General features: G+C 37.4%; 1 protein-coding gene across 2 annotated transcripts in view; it reads right to left on the bottom strand.

The window, feature by feature from the left end:
• Window positions 1-318: 318 nt before the first annotated feature.
• HTR7 (5-hydroxytryptamine receptor 7) overlaps window positions 319-18,134 on the bottom strand; it is a 29,277-nt gene continuing 11,461 nt past the window's right edge. Inside the window, exons 2-3 of one of the 2 annotated variants that reach the window (XM_063163536.1) lie at window positions 3,078-7,801; window positions 319-917 (exon numbers count right to left, since the gene is read on the bottom strand). In XM_063163536.1, the coding sequence (XP_063019606.1) occupies window positions 7,051-7,801 (751 nt within the window). In that variant the 3' untranslated portion in view covers window positions 319-917; window positions 3,078-7,050. The remainder of the gene's footprint in view (window positions 918-3,077; window positions 7,802-18,134) is intronic. The other variant, XM_063163537.1, reaches the window with a different exon arrangement.

Genomic DNA, 18,134 nt, shown 5'->3' with positions numbered 1-18,134 from the left:
ACTTCTTAAGTACATTTTCAAAAGAAAAAAAATTCTCTCTCTAGCTCGGCAGTAAGACAAAAAGCAAAGTGCTGTGGAAATTCTCCAGCCTTTTATACATATTTGAATTGAAATGACAGAAATTTATAAATAGGCAGGTCATGAAAATTACATTAAAGCAATCATATGTGTAAATTAGCTGTGGTGTAATACATGTGCATTCTAATTTGGTCCCTTAACTTTTGTCACTGCATAACTGAAAGCAGCTTTTACAAAAGTTTGGGAGAACCAACCACATGTATGCAACAAGTAACAGACATTTACTTAATACAACAGAAATATTTAACAAAAATTTGGCTTTTATTGTTGTCGTTCTCAATGCCATTGCAGGTGTACAGCATCTCTTTAACACAAGCTCTGAAAGCATCCACAGAGACAACATTTGCCTGAAAACCTTTCTTTTTTAGTACAGCAAAATACATTCAGTATCACTGACAATCCCTGAATGTGAATACCAGTGCTGGGATCCACAAGCATGGTAAACATACAAATGTTCTTCTACATAATTAAATGTGGTGGAAATCTGTACAAGGCTTTAAGTTTTAGTGGCATTCCCCCCACCCTTTGTCAAACTTATTGCTGAAATTATTTGGCTTTCTCAGGCAGAAAACTATTTTCATTTGTATGTAACAGCATTTTCCTCCATAACAAACAAGATGTGAGCACTTCCAATAGAAATGTATCTAATAAAATGTATTGAGCTCATGGAATATTTTTAGCACACATCAAAGGAAGATGAAGTACATTTTATAAATCCATCCAGTTCTTCAGAAGCCAACTGTTCATTTTTCTTCTTCCTGGTCTGGCTTGACTTTTTCTGGCTGCTCTGAAGCACATTTGGTCATGACTCTTTTTCCCTGGAGAAATCAGAACTTCTCCTGTTGTTAAAAAAGTGGATGAATTAGATGAGCAATATCCTAGAGCAACTAAAAGCTCTGACCAAATATACCACTGAAATAAATGGAAGCATTTCTCAAGAGGCAATTAGATCATGTCTATTGAGATGATTCTCTAAAATCCCATTCAAATGAGGAAGCTGGGGGAAAGTGGAGCATTCTGGGGCCTTTGTACTCACCGTATTTTGTGGTGTTGTGGGAACTGAGGAAGTTCTCAGTCTGTTTTACACAGTTCAGTGGCAAAAGCCCTAAATTCCTTCAATAAACAGAGGTGACTTAAGAGTCCTGCATTTGGTGCAGCCTTCCAGCTCTGGTGGCAGCACAAAGCTCCGCAACCTCATGGAGACTACGTGTGTGAGAGGGACAGAAGGAGGCAGAGCAGTAATGAAGAATTATTCTGCCTTGCTTCTGTAAAATTGGCTGTGGACAAAGAATTACTGCAAGATCTTTGCATGGAATAATCAAATTCCTGCCTCTCTCCTCAAGCAGGGTGAAGGGAAGAGCCACTCTTGTAGAGCAGCCAGGCTGAAATGTTGAACACGAACATCTGCAAGGTTACAAGACAGGGTTTCAGGGCATCCCTCTCCAGCCTTGCAGCAAGGGGCTGTTTTGTCTTGTTATAGCCTCCCTCTTCAAACCATGGAATTATTCATATCTCTGGTTGTTTCAGGAGCAGGCATTTTTACAGACAAACTGGCATTCTCACTTATTTCAAATATTTTATTACATGAAAACACATCCTGGTAAAAAATTGTTCAAATTAAAGGAAGGCTGATAATCGCATCCAAGTTCAAAACTAGATATAAAGGAAAGACAAAGGCATTTTCAGTTCTATGCTTTAGGCAACTGTGGATTTTCTTTTAATGCCAGAATAAAATTCTGGATTTTATATGATTTGCCCTAGAGCATGTTGTTTTTCTCTTTTCTGGGCTGATAGGAGACTGTTTCAGAAAGGGTATACTAATATTAAAAAAAAAATTATTTTGCAGTATTAACTTTACGTGCTTAGTTGAACTTCTGATTTTTTTTCTTGTAATGACAAGTGAAAGGTCCTTAGCATGATTTCCACTTGCTGCATTTACTGCTTTCTTTGAAGACAGAAATAAAATTGATGGGTTTGTCAGCTTTCACACTACTGTTGGGAAGTAAATGTTAATTTAATTTGCCTAATTTTATATTTTCCTTGCAACCACCTTCAGGATGGTAGATTTGACTGAAGAATTCCTGTTGTTTTTACACAGATCTGGTTAGTTTAGCAAGAGATGCCAAGTTTTCTGAGGCAATAATGAGTTTATCCAGATGCATTCTTTTCTGTGTTTCCATGATTCAAAGGAGGTTTTTCAAAAGGGCTGGACTAAGTTTAATTCAGTGGCTTGCTTTCTCTTCTCTTGCAAAAGGTAAAAATAAGTATACTGTAAACACAATTTCCTGGAACTAGCAAGACCACACAACTGCTGAATTAATGAAATATCGTTGATTTTGACTGAGTAGACAGAAAACTAAAGGCAAAATATTTATTCAGTCTGGTTTGTTGGTTTATAAAACTGGATGAATTCTTCTGGAAACTTGGATACATTTGAATGCATTTTTTTTTTCTGAAGTAACTCAACTAGCTCTATGTGAAAAACTGCAAAAGAGACAAATTATAATTTCAATCAGTAAAGTCACAATGTTACACAAATCATCAAAATATTACCCTTAGAAATCACCATATATTAATATCCTTTGGAAGTAGCTCAATGGGGGTTTTCAGCTTGGAGCACTGAGAAATGAATCTGGGAATCATAAGCATCTTTTCAGTTTTCAGCAAATAAAAGCCATTCTGTCCTTTTGGAACGATCCCTTGGTGAGAAGGGTTTCAGTGAAAGAGCAGAGAAGCTGAATTTGAGTGTGGGGACCCATTTGGCAAATGTTTAGAAAGTGGATATAAATAATATAATTCACTTCAGACTCATCCTGAACCCAATCTTTAGTGGTGATAACAATGTTAGAAGATTTAAAACCATGAAGAGGGACCTAATTTTGTATTTCTTGCAAATTTTAAAGATTACCCTTCTGATTCAATTTTTCTTAAGCTATTTTTAAATTTACTTGCTTGAGCCTTTCTTGAAAAAAAAAAAATCTAGTCCTCACAATCCCTACCTCGTCAGCATTTGAAATAAGACGTGTCTTCTGTTCCAGGATAATAATAATTTTGCATATTACAACCATTCCCCAAGTCTCTTAATTTTCTCCTTTCTGTTTCTCTGTGTCTTCCTGAGAAACATTTTAAAAGACAAGAATTACTTCTTAAGCAAACTGTGAAGAGGATTTGATGACACATTGATCTTGCACTTTCTTCAAGAATACTGTAATTTAAATAGGGTTTTTTCCTGTAGGATCAGAAAAATATTATGAAAATTAAATAGATAGGGAAAGCACAAAAACCAATGGCATTGCTTCCAACACCTTCCAGTTCTGTAACTGCAGTGTCTTGGTCAGTAATCCAAAAACTTAACTCCATCATGTTGTTTAAATAATGCTGCACTCTTTGGAGCAATGGCTGCCTGGAAATCTGTTTTCCTGCCAGGGAGCAGGGACAAAAGAGTGAGTGGATTTTGTCTGTATTGTTTATAGTATTAATTTGATACATAATTCCCTTCTTTGTCTTGTTGCAGTAGATTTATTTGCCACTCTTTGACACATCTTTCTGCAGGTGGTGCTAGCTCAGAACAGAGCATGAAAACTATTGGTTTTCTTCTTATGAAACTGAAATGGGAAGCAATAGAGGCATATTAATAATAAGATATTATCATCAAGTCACAGTTTTACCATTCTGCTATTTCTATTTCTCCCCAGCAAGGCTGTTGCTAAACAGGAGTTTGGCAAGTGCCAACAGTGTGTTGCAGTATTGGATGTGCAGGCTGGCAGGTGGCGGGAGCTGGCAAAGTGTCAGCAATGAGGCTCCCACCACAGACAGTCTCCCTCTTAAAAGCTGTGCTGAGAGGGCAGGGGGAGTGCAATTCTCACTTTCCCCCTCTTCACTTAGGCAGTGTTATGCTGGCCTGCCTGTGCTCTGGCTGATTCCTGGAGTCTTTTATTTCCATTTTTTTTCACAATCCCATCTATTTGATTCACCCTTCTGGCTTTCCTCTGGAAACACATGGAGGAACACAGAGAGCACGAGTGCAGTCACTTCTTGGATTTGCTACAAACACATGTTGACATAGACTTCTCATACACCCATTTTTGTATTACTCTCTTGTCAGAAGTGTGGTGAATTATCTAAGTGAAAAAATGCTATTGCTGCAGTTAGACATTGTGATGCAGTTCAATTTATTTATTTATGTTTTTAAAAAAGGAAATGTCCTGTTCACAATCCCAAACAATATTGTCCTTCTTGTTCTTCCTAAAGCCTTTTCCCATTAGAATTCTGCCTGCAAACTTTCTCTTCTTCTCAACTTCTTTGTGTGCTTGGGCAGTGGGATGTTCTTCTAATCTTCTCAGCTTCTTCACTTTTCCCCTCAAATACAGCTCCATCTAGAAACACCATTCAATTGTCAATATTTTGATTTGGGTGTATGAAAAAACTTTGTGGAGTTTTGGTTTTTGGAGTATTTTTTCATTGGTTTTGCTTTTCTTTCCAAACACATCCAGAGACCAAATATGGATGTTTATCTCAAAAACTTCCAGGATTGGTATAAACACCATAACAAGTCTTATTCCTTCCTGTGCTCTCATTACCTGAAACAGATGGTAGAGGAAAGCTGGACTCCTGCAGGATGTTTTCCCAGAGGAAAGCAATTGCCTTTAGTGACAGCTGGGCAAATGTCAATTTCTGACTCACAAGACACATATTCCATTAAAAAAAAAAAAAATAAAAATCATCTTATTTGGAGGAAACAGCTTCTCAGGCTTTCCTGCAGAATAAAAATGCTGAAACTTCTGTCCAGAATTCTAAAATCATCTTCAGAGTTTCGTAGTCCCACTTGGAGTCTTCCCAGATACATCTATTTGTACATTCCCATGTATGTCCTTATACAGGAAAAAAACTTAGAGGGGCCTTGAAAACTTCTCATTTATGCTGGAAACAAACAAAAAAAAAAAAAAAACCAAAAAAAGCTCCTCTGATAAGTAATAAATAAACAAAAGTCATTTCATGTTCAATATGGAAAATATACTTGAGGTAACCCTGTACTCCAGAGCTTGTGGATCTTCTGGGCTCAAATCTCTTCTTGTCCCTGTGCATAATATTGGAACATTTAAAAGAAATAGGACTGTCCCAAATAAGTTTGAAAGTTCTTTAGAAAACTGTTTTAATGTTGGGATACAGCCTCTTACTCTACAATTCTGTTGTTAAAATGAGGCCAAAATGTACTCTCTACTGCAGTGCATGAATGCATCTAAAATTGCTGCAGCCTGTTTCAGTGGCTCAGCACATCACCCAGCTCTTGGCCATGTGCCAGGGAGAGGCTCGAGTGTCTGCAGTTACCTCTGTAAGCTTGGAACAAGGGCTCTGGCACTGACTGCCCCTGATGTTCAGCCCAAATGAGCATCACTGTGCTCATTGAAGTCATTTTGCCTTCAGACTTGAGAAAGCAGGGACAGAAGTTAGCCTAAAGTGGGAATTGATGCTGAGGCAATTTGATAATGAACATGTCTCCTCACTGGTGTCCCAATATCTGAAAAGGCAGATCAAGCTCTGAAGATTGAAGTGTTTGTTCAGTCATGTACCCTCACCCTCTGCTTCAGCTGGAACATGGTGTGCAGTGCACACTTGGGCCAAAGAACTCATCTTGTTCTTATGGGTTGTTTTATTATTATTTTATTATAATAGTATCTTACAAAATTGCTGCATGTTATATTAATACATTACTAGTAATATATTAATATAACCAATATGATTATTTTTAATTTTTAATAAAAAATTGTTATACTATTTGGCCCTGCTACACTGACAGAAGAGATCTGTTACTAAAGTCAGGGGAAGTAGGATCACACACTTGGACAAACTGTAATGATGGCAGAAAAAGCTAGAACCAGCAAAAGTAAATTGTCTTTATTCATACACACAGCAAGGCTTTAAATCACTTTAAGCACAAGTGATGATTAAAATCAGATTCTAAGGATAAAGTCCAGATGTCTCTGAAGTCATAAGGTCTCATGTTTGTTTTTTCCTTACTGAGTTGAGAAAAGAAAGAAGTCCCAGAAAGTAGAAGAGCTTTCAAATAGACAGTAAATTAACTACTGAAATGGAGCAAGGACCAGCCATACATCACAGAAATTACTTGTGCACAGACAGTCTCCATCTAGATTAGAGAAGTGCTCAGCTGAGAAAGCCAAGAGAATTAAAGAATGAAGAGATGGACAAAGACGAGACAGATCCTGAAATAAACTGTAATCAGACACACTTGTTATGTTAGATATACAGTACAACATTACCTGGTGTGATTTGCACAGCAGCACTGCAGCTGACTGTGCTGCAGGGCTGTATGCAGCAGTTGATGCTGGTCCATGTGACTTTACTCAAACTCTTTAATCACATTGGAAGTGTGACATATTCTTTCAGTGCCACAGTTGCTGTGCAAAACAATATTGAATTTCACAACATAGTTCATTTCCAGGCAATCCAGTAAATTAATGTTTAATGAACATATGGGGTTTTATCATAAAGAATATTTCTAAGGAATACAAGTTCTTTGATTCAGCTTCTTCTTTAATGATTTATTTTTGTAATACTGAAGTGGAAGGAAATTAACTTTTCACCATTCTCAGGTCTTTATTACAGCAAAGAATCTCTGGGACACAAGGTGCATCCAACATTCAGACCTACTAAATATTTTTTGGGCCAAACAAACAGGTTAGGCCAACTTTGCTTTTTCCTCACTAACAGCTCAAACATCCTGTGCTACATTTCACTTCCATCCTTTTTTATATTCCTCTTAGACCCAAATTCTCTAGATGGTGCTCTTGCTTTTCCAGGCTGATTAGGACAGGTGGGCTCTACCTTGTTTCCTGCTGACTGCATTAACAGTGCTCAACAGTGCTGGTTCTTCCTACAACACTTCTTTCAAACCTGTGGGGGAAAAGGCAACGTGATACAACAAAAAATGATCACAGTAGAGGATGGGTGACCTTACAGAACAAATTCTGGCTTTTCTGCAAGCTTCAGAGCCTCGTGCATGCCCGCGGCCGAGAGTTTGCGGTTGATGTTCCTGTATCTGCACTGCAGCAGGTTGCGATAGGTTGTCCTCAGGTCCCGGTTGAAGAAGGCATAGATAAAAGGGTTAATGAGGGAGTTTGCATAGCCCAGCCACAGAAATGTTCTCTCCACCCAGAGGGGGATGCAGCTGCACGCTGTACCACAGATGAAGGGCCTTGCAGTTGAGAGGAGGAAAAAGGGCAGCCAGCAGATTGTGAAGGCCCCAACAATAATCCCAAGGGTGGTGGCAGCTTTCTGTTCTCTTTTAAAGATGGAAATGTTTTTCTTGTCGTGCTTTAGGAGTCGTGAAAAATTAGTACATTCTTCAGATTCCTTGTGCAGTTTTACAAGTCCATTCACAGAAATCCCTTCCATTTCTTCCAGACGGGGAAAACCAGAAAACTTGTGTTTAGCAGCGCTCCTCCTGGCAGCTTTATAGATCTGATAGTACATGAAAAGCATCACTGACATTGGGATGTAAAATGCAACTGCTGTGGAGTAAATGGTGTAGCCAAAGTCTTGACTGATGAGACAAACCTTTTCGTCGTTGACGTTCTGGGCCCAGCCGAAGAGCGGGGGAATGGTGATGGAGGCAGACAACAGCCAGACACACAGGATCATCTTGGCCATGCACTTCCCATTCTGCCTTACAGGGTATGTGAGGGGCCTTGTGATTCCCAGGTACCTGGAAGGATAACACAGAGTTACTACAGAGGGCAGGGGCTAACTGTTAAAAGTTATTCACTTACTCTGCCCTAGACCAAAATCTTGGGCTAAGTTTTCCATTTCATAATTTTCAATCCTCTCTTTGCATGTACTTCCAACTTACAATTCATGTGTCTTTCATGTTAAAATTTATAATGTTAGTATTCTATATAAGAGGTCTTTTATTCCAGAAGGAAATCTCCCATTGGCCTTAACAGGCTGGGATTTCTATGAATTTGTTCAATCTTCATGCACATAAAGCATATTTTGGCTTTCAAGGAAATTATGAAACCTAAATTTTATTTTGCTACCCTAAGAAATCTTGGAGTATAGAAGAATGTTTAGTCCCCGAAGTCTATCACTTTTTGTATTGAGTAGATGGTTATAACAAGCAAGCATTCATCTTCACTCTTCTTATCTTGCCACTAAGCTGAGATGATGAGCTGTCTTTCTTTCCTTCATGTTTCAGGAATAGCAAACTTCAAACTTATACCAAGAGTAGACTATTTCAGTACTAAAATAATTCTTTTTATCATCACTTAATTAGAAAGAAAATGCATTTTTTCAATGTACAAAGTTTGACTGAACAAAGTAAAAATCTGTCCCAGTTCAAGAAGAAAACAGTTTTACAGAAAAGAAAAATGCTTATAATGGGTCAGTATGTCACAGAAAAAAATACTAGGTCTGTTGACAACTTTTATATTTCCTAATTTGGGGTATTTTAAACTAAGTGTCTTTTCTAATTACAAAAGTAGTACTATGGTTCTACATAGCAGGGTAAGAATATCCTAAGTTTGAATTTACTTTCAACTATAGAAAGTTTCTCTATTTCCTCTCTGACAATGGGAATTTTCTGTTAGATGGAATCACATGCCCTTATTTAGACCTAAGATTTTTAGTTTCAATATTGGCTTCTGCTGAACTGGAACTTACCTATCAGTTACTGTTAGCTTCCCAAATTGTTTGTTTCACTTCCTCCAAAACGATTTAGAGAAAATCAGTGTGATTTGTTGTGTTCCTTGTAAAAGAAATTCTTTCAAATCAAGTTCCTGAACAATGTTTTGGTTTCAAGAGCTACCAGTCTTTACTCATGTAGTGAAAGTTCTGGAGTGTTACAAACAAGAGCTGCAGCAATGTGATTTAAAATATTTTTGAGGAGCATGTTTTCTCAGTCTATTCACCCAGCAGAACAAACATGAGATTTACTGGCTCTGTGGAATGCATTGTTGATTTTACTGCAGTGCAGTAGATCAGGCCCAGTGCCCTTGCTTTATACAAGCACCCGGGTAAGCTAGAGTTATGGAAGTAAAAGAAACATCATTTATTGATCTGTCCTGATGGGTATCAACAATCCTGTTCAACCATGTCATTGGCTTTATATTGCTGTTGTGACAAGTGTTACAGAAGGACAGACTGGTTTATTGTGCCCTATTCTTGACAGGATGCACAAGTAAATTACAGCAGGTCAGTATTTTGCCAGCGAATCTGTGCCTGGAGGGGCCATGGACTAAGAATTCTTGTTGGAATTGGTTGGGATCAGAGCAGTGCAGTCCATGGACTGTGATGATAAAAAGGGTTGTTTCTTGTGCCTCTCACCATGAGCATTAGAACAGAGCCACTGGCCCAGCAGCCATGGGCATCATGCAGAGACCATGGAGATTTCTGATTTATAGCACCATGGCCAAAACCATTCTCACTCCCAGGAAGTCCAGGGTGCTCCAAGATACAGAAGAGAGGAATCTGTGCAGTGAAACTTCAGTTTAACTAATTAAAGTATACATCACACTGCTTGATTAGTGAACTGCAGCAAGTGTGAGCTTTCAGCTGCAGACTTTCAGGGACAAGAGTGGCCTACCCTTAAAATTTGTCTAAGAATAGCCCAGTTTAGGTACAAAACAGCTAAACACATCCTTTGTGCACAAAGACTTCTTGTCATTTACAATGCATTGTTTTCCAAAAAATCCTTATCTGCCTTCCTGAAGTATGTACTCCTACAGTTATTACCCAACTGGTCACTAAAAATAACACTTTTAGGGTGAAGTTTATTTTGTAGCTAAAAACGTTAAGCTGGATTTCTGTAAAAATCAGATCTGTGGGCTGCATATTCTGAGTGCCTACTGATGCATTCTCATGCACGAGAATATAACAAAAAGAATTCATGAAAGCATAAGTATACTGAAAAGAATGAAAATTCATTAGTTTTGCCCTGGCATCACTTTTTTTGGAGTGTATCTTTTCTTCAGAAATGCTATTTGAAATTAAAATACGTTAATTAGCATAAAAATACACCAGCATTGCTTCTGCCTTATTCATTTTGCTAAATGTAGTATGATGGGGGGAAAGAAGTCAGCATGCACAAATGAAGGAATGTTATCTTTTAATCTCCCTATATGAAAATCCATTACCCTTGAAAACTCATTTGCAATGTCAAAATAATGTAAATCACTACTGTTGTCTAATACACTAGAGAGTGTTCGGGGCTTAATAGATTCATGAACTTCAAAAATATTGTGTCAAATTCAGTAGGAAAATATGCTTTTCAGTGTTTAATCTTAACCTAGTACTTTAATAAAAAAATATTAAGGTAAATCAGCTGAACTTAACATATTCAAGTGTAAGGAACACCTTGAGGTTGTATTACTGGGAAAGAATTAAGTCAGAGTCCCTAAGAAGCTCATTTAATGTGTCTCAGCTATCCCCCACATGAAAGAAGTGTCTCAGACTTGTTATTCTGAGATTTGCTTCTTTCACATGCCACAGATGTTCATCTTGATCTTGGTGGAGAAGAAACTGTGCCTGGGTTCTCACTTGTAAAAGAAGGGAAATGCTATTTTGTATTCTTCCTGCTCTGAATTTCTTGACTCAATGGTTCTGCCAGACAGGGCATCTCTCCATGTTACACCCAGCACAGTGAGCTCTGTATCTGGGTTACTCCCCAAAGGCAGATGAATGGCCTTTATTTCTTCTAAATTGGTCATGGCATTTTCCATTCAGCCCTGCCTGATGCTGCAAGCAGAACTCCGAAGTGCAGGATGCTGCTCCAGCCCTGCAAGAGGCACAGCATGCACATCAGTCACGTTCTGCTGCCACTCCAAGGATGCTGGGTGAGTGGAAAACACTGAGAAGGAAGAATATGGCACCACTGTCTAATTGATACAGCAAAAATGGTGATGTGAATGCTTTTGTACTGCATCACATATGTGGGAAACAGACCCTCCCTTGCTTGGAGAGCTCAAAGGAAACAGCAGAGACCAAAAAGATGGCAAATGGTGAAGGGTGGAGTAAATCTTCTTGTTAAATGTATGTGTATTAACACATGAGCACATCCCTGCTCTGGGTTGGTTTCTTATGACTTCTTCAGAGTCTCTTCTTCCCCACTGGGGGTTTTGCTGCAGTCCCATTCAGGTGTGAGGCATGCACAGTGTGCCCAGCTCTGGGCAGGAAAAATTACCCCATCCTCTTCCTGGAGCTCTGTTCCAACCTGGGAGGGGGTAAAGAATTCCCTCCTTTCACCAGCCATTGTACACAATTGCCATTTGCCACACACAGTGAACACCAACAATGGAAAAGGTGAATGAACAAATCCTTTCCCTTTGCTTCACAAAAATCTGATTGCCTGTGACATAGAATTCTTCCCCAGTATCACTAAATGGTTAGCATTTAATGACAATAAATTGCCATAAACAATTTAATGTAAAACCATTATAACTATATAGGTCTGCTCCTGAGACAATTCAGCTTTCGGTCTTTTCCATTCTGGCTTTTCTGCTATCAATCCATTACAATGACCACAGAGAATAGTTTTTATCCTACAGGGCTAAAAAAATTCCTATGATCACATAGACAGATGGGTCTAGTCCTCACACCTTTTGAAATATCCAGAAAAGAACCTGAGGCTTAACAGCTACATTGACTTAAACAAAAGAAAGAAAATAGTAACAGGATGGTCCCATTTGTTACCATGTGTCCTGAATCTTTCTTTCCTACCTCCATTATATGGCTGAAAGATAAAGAGTAAAAGGACTTGCCTGTCACTGTGAGTGAAGTCATAGAGCAATAGAAAACTGTACAGTTAAAAGAATTTAAATAATTTTGAAGCTTTCTGCCAATTCAATAATAAATTGAATGCATTTGTACACACATGTAATTCCTCTGTTTCTGGTCTCCATGTACTTTATAGGCAGATAAGATTCCATTCTAGTTAGTAGCCCACATTTATGTCTCAGAATTCACTGTCTTGATCTAACAGATTCCAGAATCAAATGAGATCTTTCACTGTCTGACTGCTTTTATGAAGCAGATTGGATTGTAATGGAATAGGACTAGAAACATTATACTGGAAACGATACAGATGTGTATCATATCATAGCTATTTCTGCCAGGAAACACAAGATATTGTTATCACTTTCTATTTGACTAGGAGTTGTGCTTAATATGAGGTTCTGTCAGTTCTCCTATTGTTGTATTTTAAGAGGCATAAAACTGCTTTATTCCAAAGACACAGCAATATTTCCTCCTTTGCTGCTCTGTTTCTCTTGCACAGAAGCTTTCTGTCTTCAATATGTATCTCCATGCAGGATTTCTTTGCAAACCCATATCTATAGAATCCCATCCTGTATTTCACCTGCAATAATAACTTATTCTGAAGAATTGTGCTGATCTACTGGTTTATCTTCATTGGCTATGATTCTTCCATAATTTTTTTCTATTTGGTTCAGCTCAACATTAAAAGACTCTTCACAAGAACAGAACAAAATGCCATTCCTAAAATCTATCCAGCATTGAAAAACATTCTCTCTAGTATAGTAATACATCTAGATAACTTTTTTCCCTTCCTTCAAATGTAAATGTAACAAGTTGAAACAAATACCAAATCTATTCTTTCTGTTATGGCTGTGTCAAAACACCCAGCAAATACTGTTTTCTTTTCAATTATGTGTTTACACAATGCAAGAGATGCCTTGTCCCTCAGACTTCCTTTTAAATAAAACAAGGTATACAAACATACAAACTGATCAGGGAATACTATTCCCACCACACACTTCAGTAATTGAGACAGAAATAAAAGAACAGAAACATAGAAAGGCCTGAATGGGGGACACGACCACTGCAGTGCACAGCTATGGTGCTATAATGTGACAATTACCTCGTTAATTATTGTACAAAAGTACTTTATCTTTCTGCAATACAGTCTGGCCTCATAATCACATCATGATCACTGCCAGTTTATTTCCTGGGAAGAGGAGGATATTTCAGAGGCAGTAAAAGACTTTTCTCCTTAGCAGAAATGCTCAAAATTACTAATTTCAATGCATATATGAAACCTTTCAGAATATGAATTGGGTCACTTTAAAGCCTAAACAAAACATGATGCAATGGTAGAGTGAGGCAGCAGAACTAACAAAATCAAAACACTACTCAGTGGAGAGAAAAACACTTTGATTAGTTCTATGTTCTATCTAGTTAAATGTTGCATCTTTCCTTTGCTGTGAATTAGCACAGTTTATAAAAGTCTTGGCACTGCGGTCAGTTTCCACATCTTAATTGCTAGAAATCCTAGAAAGCTCTGCTTCATCCTTCTCAGCTGATGGTGAAAAAACAAATACGAAAGATCTTAAATTTATGTTTTGATACCTATTCTTCTAGATGCTTATGCTTCACGTTTCATAAAATTTCAACAGTATTATAATTGAAATGGTGTTGTGTTAATTTTGCTATTTGAAAGAATGAGAATGAAACACTTGTTTTTCTTTCACTAAGGTTAACACTTTATGTTATTCCTCTTTTTCTTCTTAATTCCCCTTTTTCTTCTGCCTTCTTATATTCTTCTTCTTTTTCTCATTAAGGTTGACACTTGAAATTATTCCCCTTTTTTTTCTTAATTTCTTCTTAATGAAATGTATTTTCTTAAGTTAATTTTATAATAGGATGACCTTCATTTCCACTGCTATAGTGGGCACATATTTAATTTATTCTACATAGTAAATGTTCTGACTTGATTTTCTTTCTCTCAAAATCATTGTAGGGGGTTATTTTTGATGAATTCAAAAAGTGTAGGCTTTCCTGGCAGTGGGGGAGGATTAAGTCAATCAAAATTAAATAACTTCATTCTAAAGGAATGTAATTTGCATAGTAGAAGGTTGCTTTCTCCTCTCATACATTTTAGTTTCTCTGTGCTTTCCTGGGCTTTCTTCCTTTCATATTGTATAACTTTACAGGTCCATATTTTTCTTAGTTATTTTAGCTCATTTTTCATACTTTTATTTCACTCATTTTTATTTCACCTTCTTACTCTCTTATTCCCCTTTCTCTGTTAGATCTGTATTTTTCCTTCTTCATTTTTGCCTACTAATCTTGGACATCCACCCCATGGGTAGGGGGATGCATTCTGTTCTCTTTCAAAGAAATACACAACACCCAAACTGCCAGAATCTGTGTAACATCTTTCCATTCAACATCTATTACCTTACTTGTAATTCTGAAACCATATTACTCTTTCTTTTCAGACCTTGGCAAATTTCTTTCACCTGCCCTCACCCTTTGCCTTTCATTCTCACCCTGCATGCCTGTCAAAGCATTTATCACCTGTCACATCTTGTTCTCAGCTCCATGACAAACCAGTTCTTTAGCCTTTCATTTTCCACTGCAAATTATACATTGCTTGGAAGGAAAAGTTCCAAAATGCAGTTGCTGGTGTTTACCTTGCAGCACTGCCTGAATGTTAGATAATAAATATTTCCTACCCAATATTTTGCAATTACCCTTGTAAATATTCTAAATTATGGACTAAATGCTTTTGTTAACTCCCTTTGAAGAAAATTTTACCTGTGTATTTTTCCTTTTCTTCCATCACCAGTGACATTAATGTAGGAGATCTAAGGAGGGAGGTGGATTTCAGCCTGTTTAATCCTCCACCAGCCTCCTAGAAACCAGATACATTTGAAAACTGAAAAGGTTTGGACACAAATTATTAAGAATTAAGCTCCATTCTGTAATGGAAGACTTACTATTTTTATATGTTTTTAGAAAGTCTGAACTCCAGCTTTGTGGATTTCATCATCACTTGTTTCCTGTATACAAGTGTGGTTTGCTTGCTGAGTGCAACAGGATTAATTATATACAGAGCTCAAAAGGGCTTTTCAGCCCACTTCTTGATAGATAATCTGTAACACTTCAAAAGCTCTCCAAATCCAGGCAAGTCACACAATGGAAGAATCATTTTTCTTTACACTGTTCAACAATGTGGAAGGATGAGGGAAAATAAAAAATATTTCATGCTTCTCTGAAAGAAAATGCATAACTGTGTCAGGGACATACTACTCACTTCTGCCTTTTCACGCACACACACCCTCCCAGATCTGCAAGCTCCTTTATTTAACACAGATATATTTATTTTTGTGGAAGAAGTGAGAAGAGAGTCAAAATGTTTTTCTTATTTTCTTCTTTTTTTTCCCTAAGTAAGAAGTTATATTAATCAAAACATAGAATAAAGGATGATTTACAATACATACTAGTAACATTTTAGGAATATTCCCTAGAGAAAGACTTCTCAGGCTTTTTGAAAAATATCTAATTTACTGAAAATTTCTTCATGAAATCATCATAATATGCACACAAAGTGCTTCACCAGTGCAGAAGCTTGTGAATACAGATTCATACCCTGTGGTATCATTCAGAGTAGTTGTTTAATCATTTTATCAATCAAAGAGAAAAAGGAAAAAGGAAATAACTTCAAAGATGGCAGGTTTTTGCTTCAGTATCTTCAATAAGGGGATATGTTCAACAAAGGAATTCAGATCAGAAAACACTATTTCTATCAAAATTCACATTTCAACTTATTCCACATAAAGAGACACTCTTTATTATCCCAAAATATTGTAGACCCATAGAAACAAAGGCAGCGCATTTGTATCATGTCAACTTTCATACCTGAGTATCTAATTACATGGGGATTTTACATTCGTCTTTATTTTTATGTGTATGATGCAGTCTTTCATTTTATTAAGTTATTACAACATTCCTGGCTTCTTTGTGAGAGGACAGAGAAGATATTTAACCTTCTGATACTATCTGGGAGACTAAGATAGGAGAAATTCTTTTCTAGAAAAAGAATTAAAGAGGAGTTGCATTATTTATTTCTGTCTGGTTGTGATGCAATGTTCATTAGCAATTCAACAGGCAGGAAAATAGTTTTGGAAAAGCTAGGAAAGAGATTTTATCTCATATGGCCTTTTGTATGTTAGAGGAGAACTGGGTAACTCTGAAAAGGGAAATGAATCTGAGTAAATGATGTGGCATGGCTGCAGGGAGTGGTGCTGTCAGTGAGCTTGAGGAGAAGAGAGAATGTGAAAGCTGCTGGGGAAGGATGAGGCTTGACTTGAAATTTGTTTGATAGTGTTACAGGGGACATAAAGATCCCTTTAAAGATCTGGTTTCTTTAAGCACCAGCTCAGATGAAATCCCTGCTTTTTTCAACAGAGGCAGTTTCTGAACAAACAAAAATGGAAAATAATGTTTTTGCAGATAGGAACTGGAAAATCCTCATTTTCCTTTGGTGTTCTCCCCATCTCAACCCTCTTGTCCCTCACACCCAGGGGAACTGTCAGAGAATGTGTGGAGGCTCAATTTCAGAGCTATGAAAACTGTCTTTTGTTTTTTAATCAATGACTACCATAAAGCAGAAATGGCTAAGGTGATTTTCTCCAACTTCACTACATGAGTCACGCTTGGATTGATACTAAACATCAGCTTAAAAGGAATTATTTTGAAAGTTATAACAGTGTTTCAAAATGAAAGCCTCCCACAACTTTAACTAGAAAATCATGACTGATGTCTTCAGCACAATTAAATTAAAGATTTCAGAAAATTCCATCCTATAAGTGATGAATGAAATGAACAACCACAGCCCACTGAAGTGCTAATACCACTATATTAAAACAAAGTATCCTCAGGGAATAGCTATTTCAGTGTGCTGATATTACGTCCCTTCTCTTCCTTCCTTGAATACAAACAGTTTAAACATAATACCTCCAGATAAAGCACTTAAGGAACAACCCCCTCTAGAATACTTCTTCCCTCCTCCCCCTTCTTTCTTTTCCTCCCTCTGAAGAGACAGGAAAAATGCTGGAAAGACCAGGTCCAAATTCTCCTCTTTGCTTCTTCGTGACAGTAATTCTGCAAGAGCCCTGAGGAGCACTTGTCCAGTCATTATGGGTGAATCTCATGCAGACCCAACCTACTTGGGCATTTTTGGCTTTGTCCATAGTTGTATCAGCCTGAAGGTAGTTCTGATTTTTTTTTTTAATCACACAAAAGTTTTGCTGTGTTCCACTGGATCAGGTATGTGAAAATTATAAATGTTGACCTCAAGCTTTACTTGTTTGCCCAAGCTTGGCCAGACAAAAAACAAACTATATCAATAAACTGTTTTAGATGCACAGGAAAATCCAAGTCTAAAGCAGGTTTAATTAAGAATATTTTTTCAAACACTTTGGGATACATGAAGCATCTTGAATAGTGTTTATCTGGCTTTTTTTTAAAGATGCACACTGGAGTTGTTTCCCCTAAAGTTGGAAAATCATTTCTCTCTTCCTAGTATGAATAAGTCTTAACACAGGAAAAATCATATCCAGGTTTGGAACAGAGTCTGTGGGCTGGGGAGAGCACAGCATGAGGGGAAGTTATCAAGGAAGGAAGGCAGGAGGTTAGATCAAATTGTGAGTCTCCAATTCAAGAACCTTTTAGAAAACTGCTGCTCACAGTCGTTTCCCACAGACACTTTTGGCTCAGTGACTTATCATTAATAGGGTGATTCCTCCCCTGTAACTTATATAAAAAGTGATTTTGTGTAATGTCTTGATATTTTAGCAGTATATTTTCTGCTCAGTATGTGGTACAGAATGAGGTTATCATCTTATCATCTTTCATGCCAACGAACATAAGGTTTACTGTAGCTACCACACTTCTCTACAGTATGTCATTTATTTCCTTAGCACTCATTTTAATAACATATTCACTTACAGCATGCTTAAACTCCCAGGCTCGAGTTCTCCCTCTGCATGGAATTCTCCTGCCTGCTGTCATTTTCCTCACAAAATATCTCATTAAGTAATATTTTGGAATTTAGTATCCATAAATAAACTGGTCAGGTCGAGCTGTCCTATATAAATGGGAAACAGAAAATTTTCAGGAATTTAATATTATTTTATGAATATTTCTTCCCTTTGCAGTCATTCAGAATCCCTAAATACAGAGCCCCAGGTGCCCTTTAACTGAAGGAGAAGGTTAAAGGAGAGAAAGATGTAGTGATGAGA

This window comes from Melospiza melodia, chromosome 9 (assembly GCF_035770615.1).
Source record: "Melospiza melodia melodia isolate bMelMel2 chromosome 9, bMelMel2.pri, whole genome shotgun sequence".
In the NCBI taxonomy this organism is placed as follows: domain Eukaryota; kingdom Metazoa; phylum Chordata; class Aves; order Passeriformes; family Passerellidae; genus Melospiza; species Melospiza melodia.
Note: the sequence above shows the minus strand (reverse complement) of the source record. Positions and strands in the feature narration are given on the sequence as shown.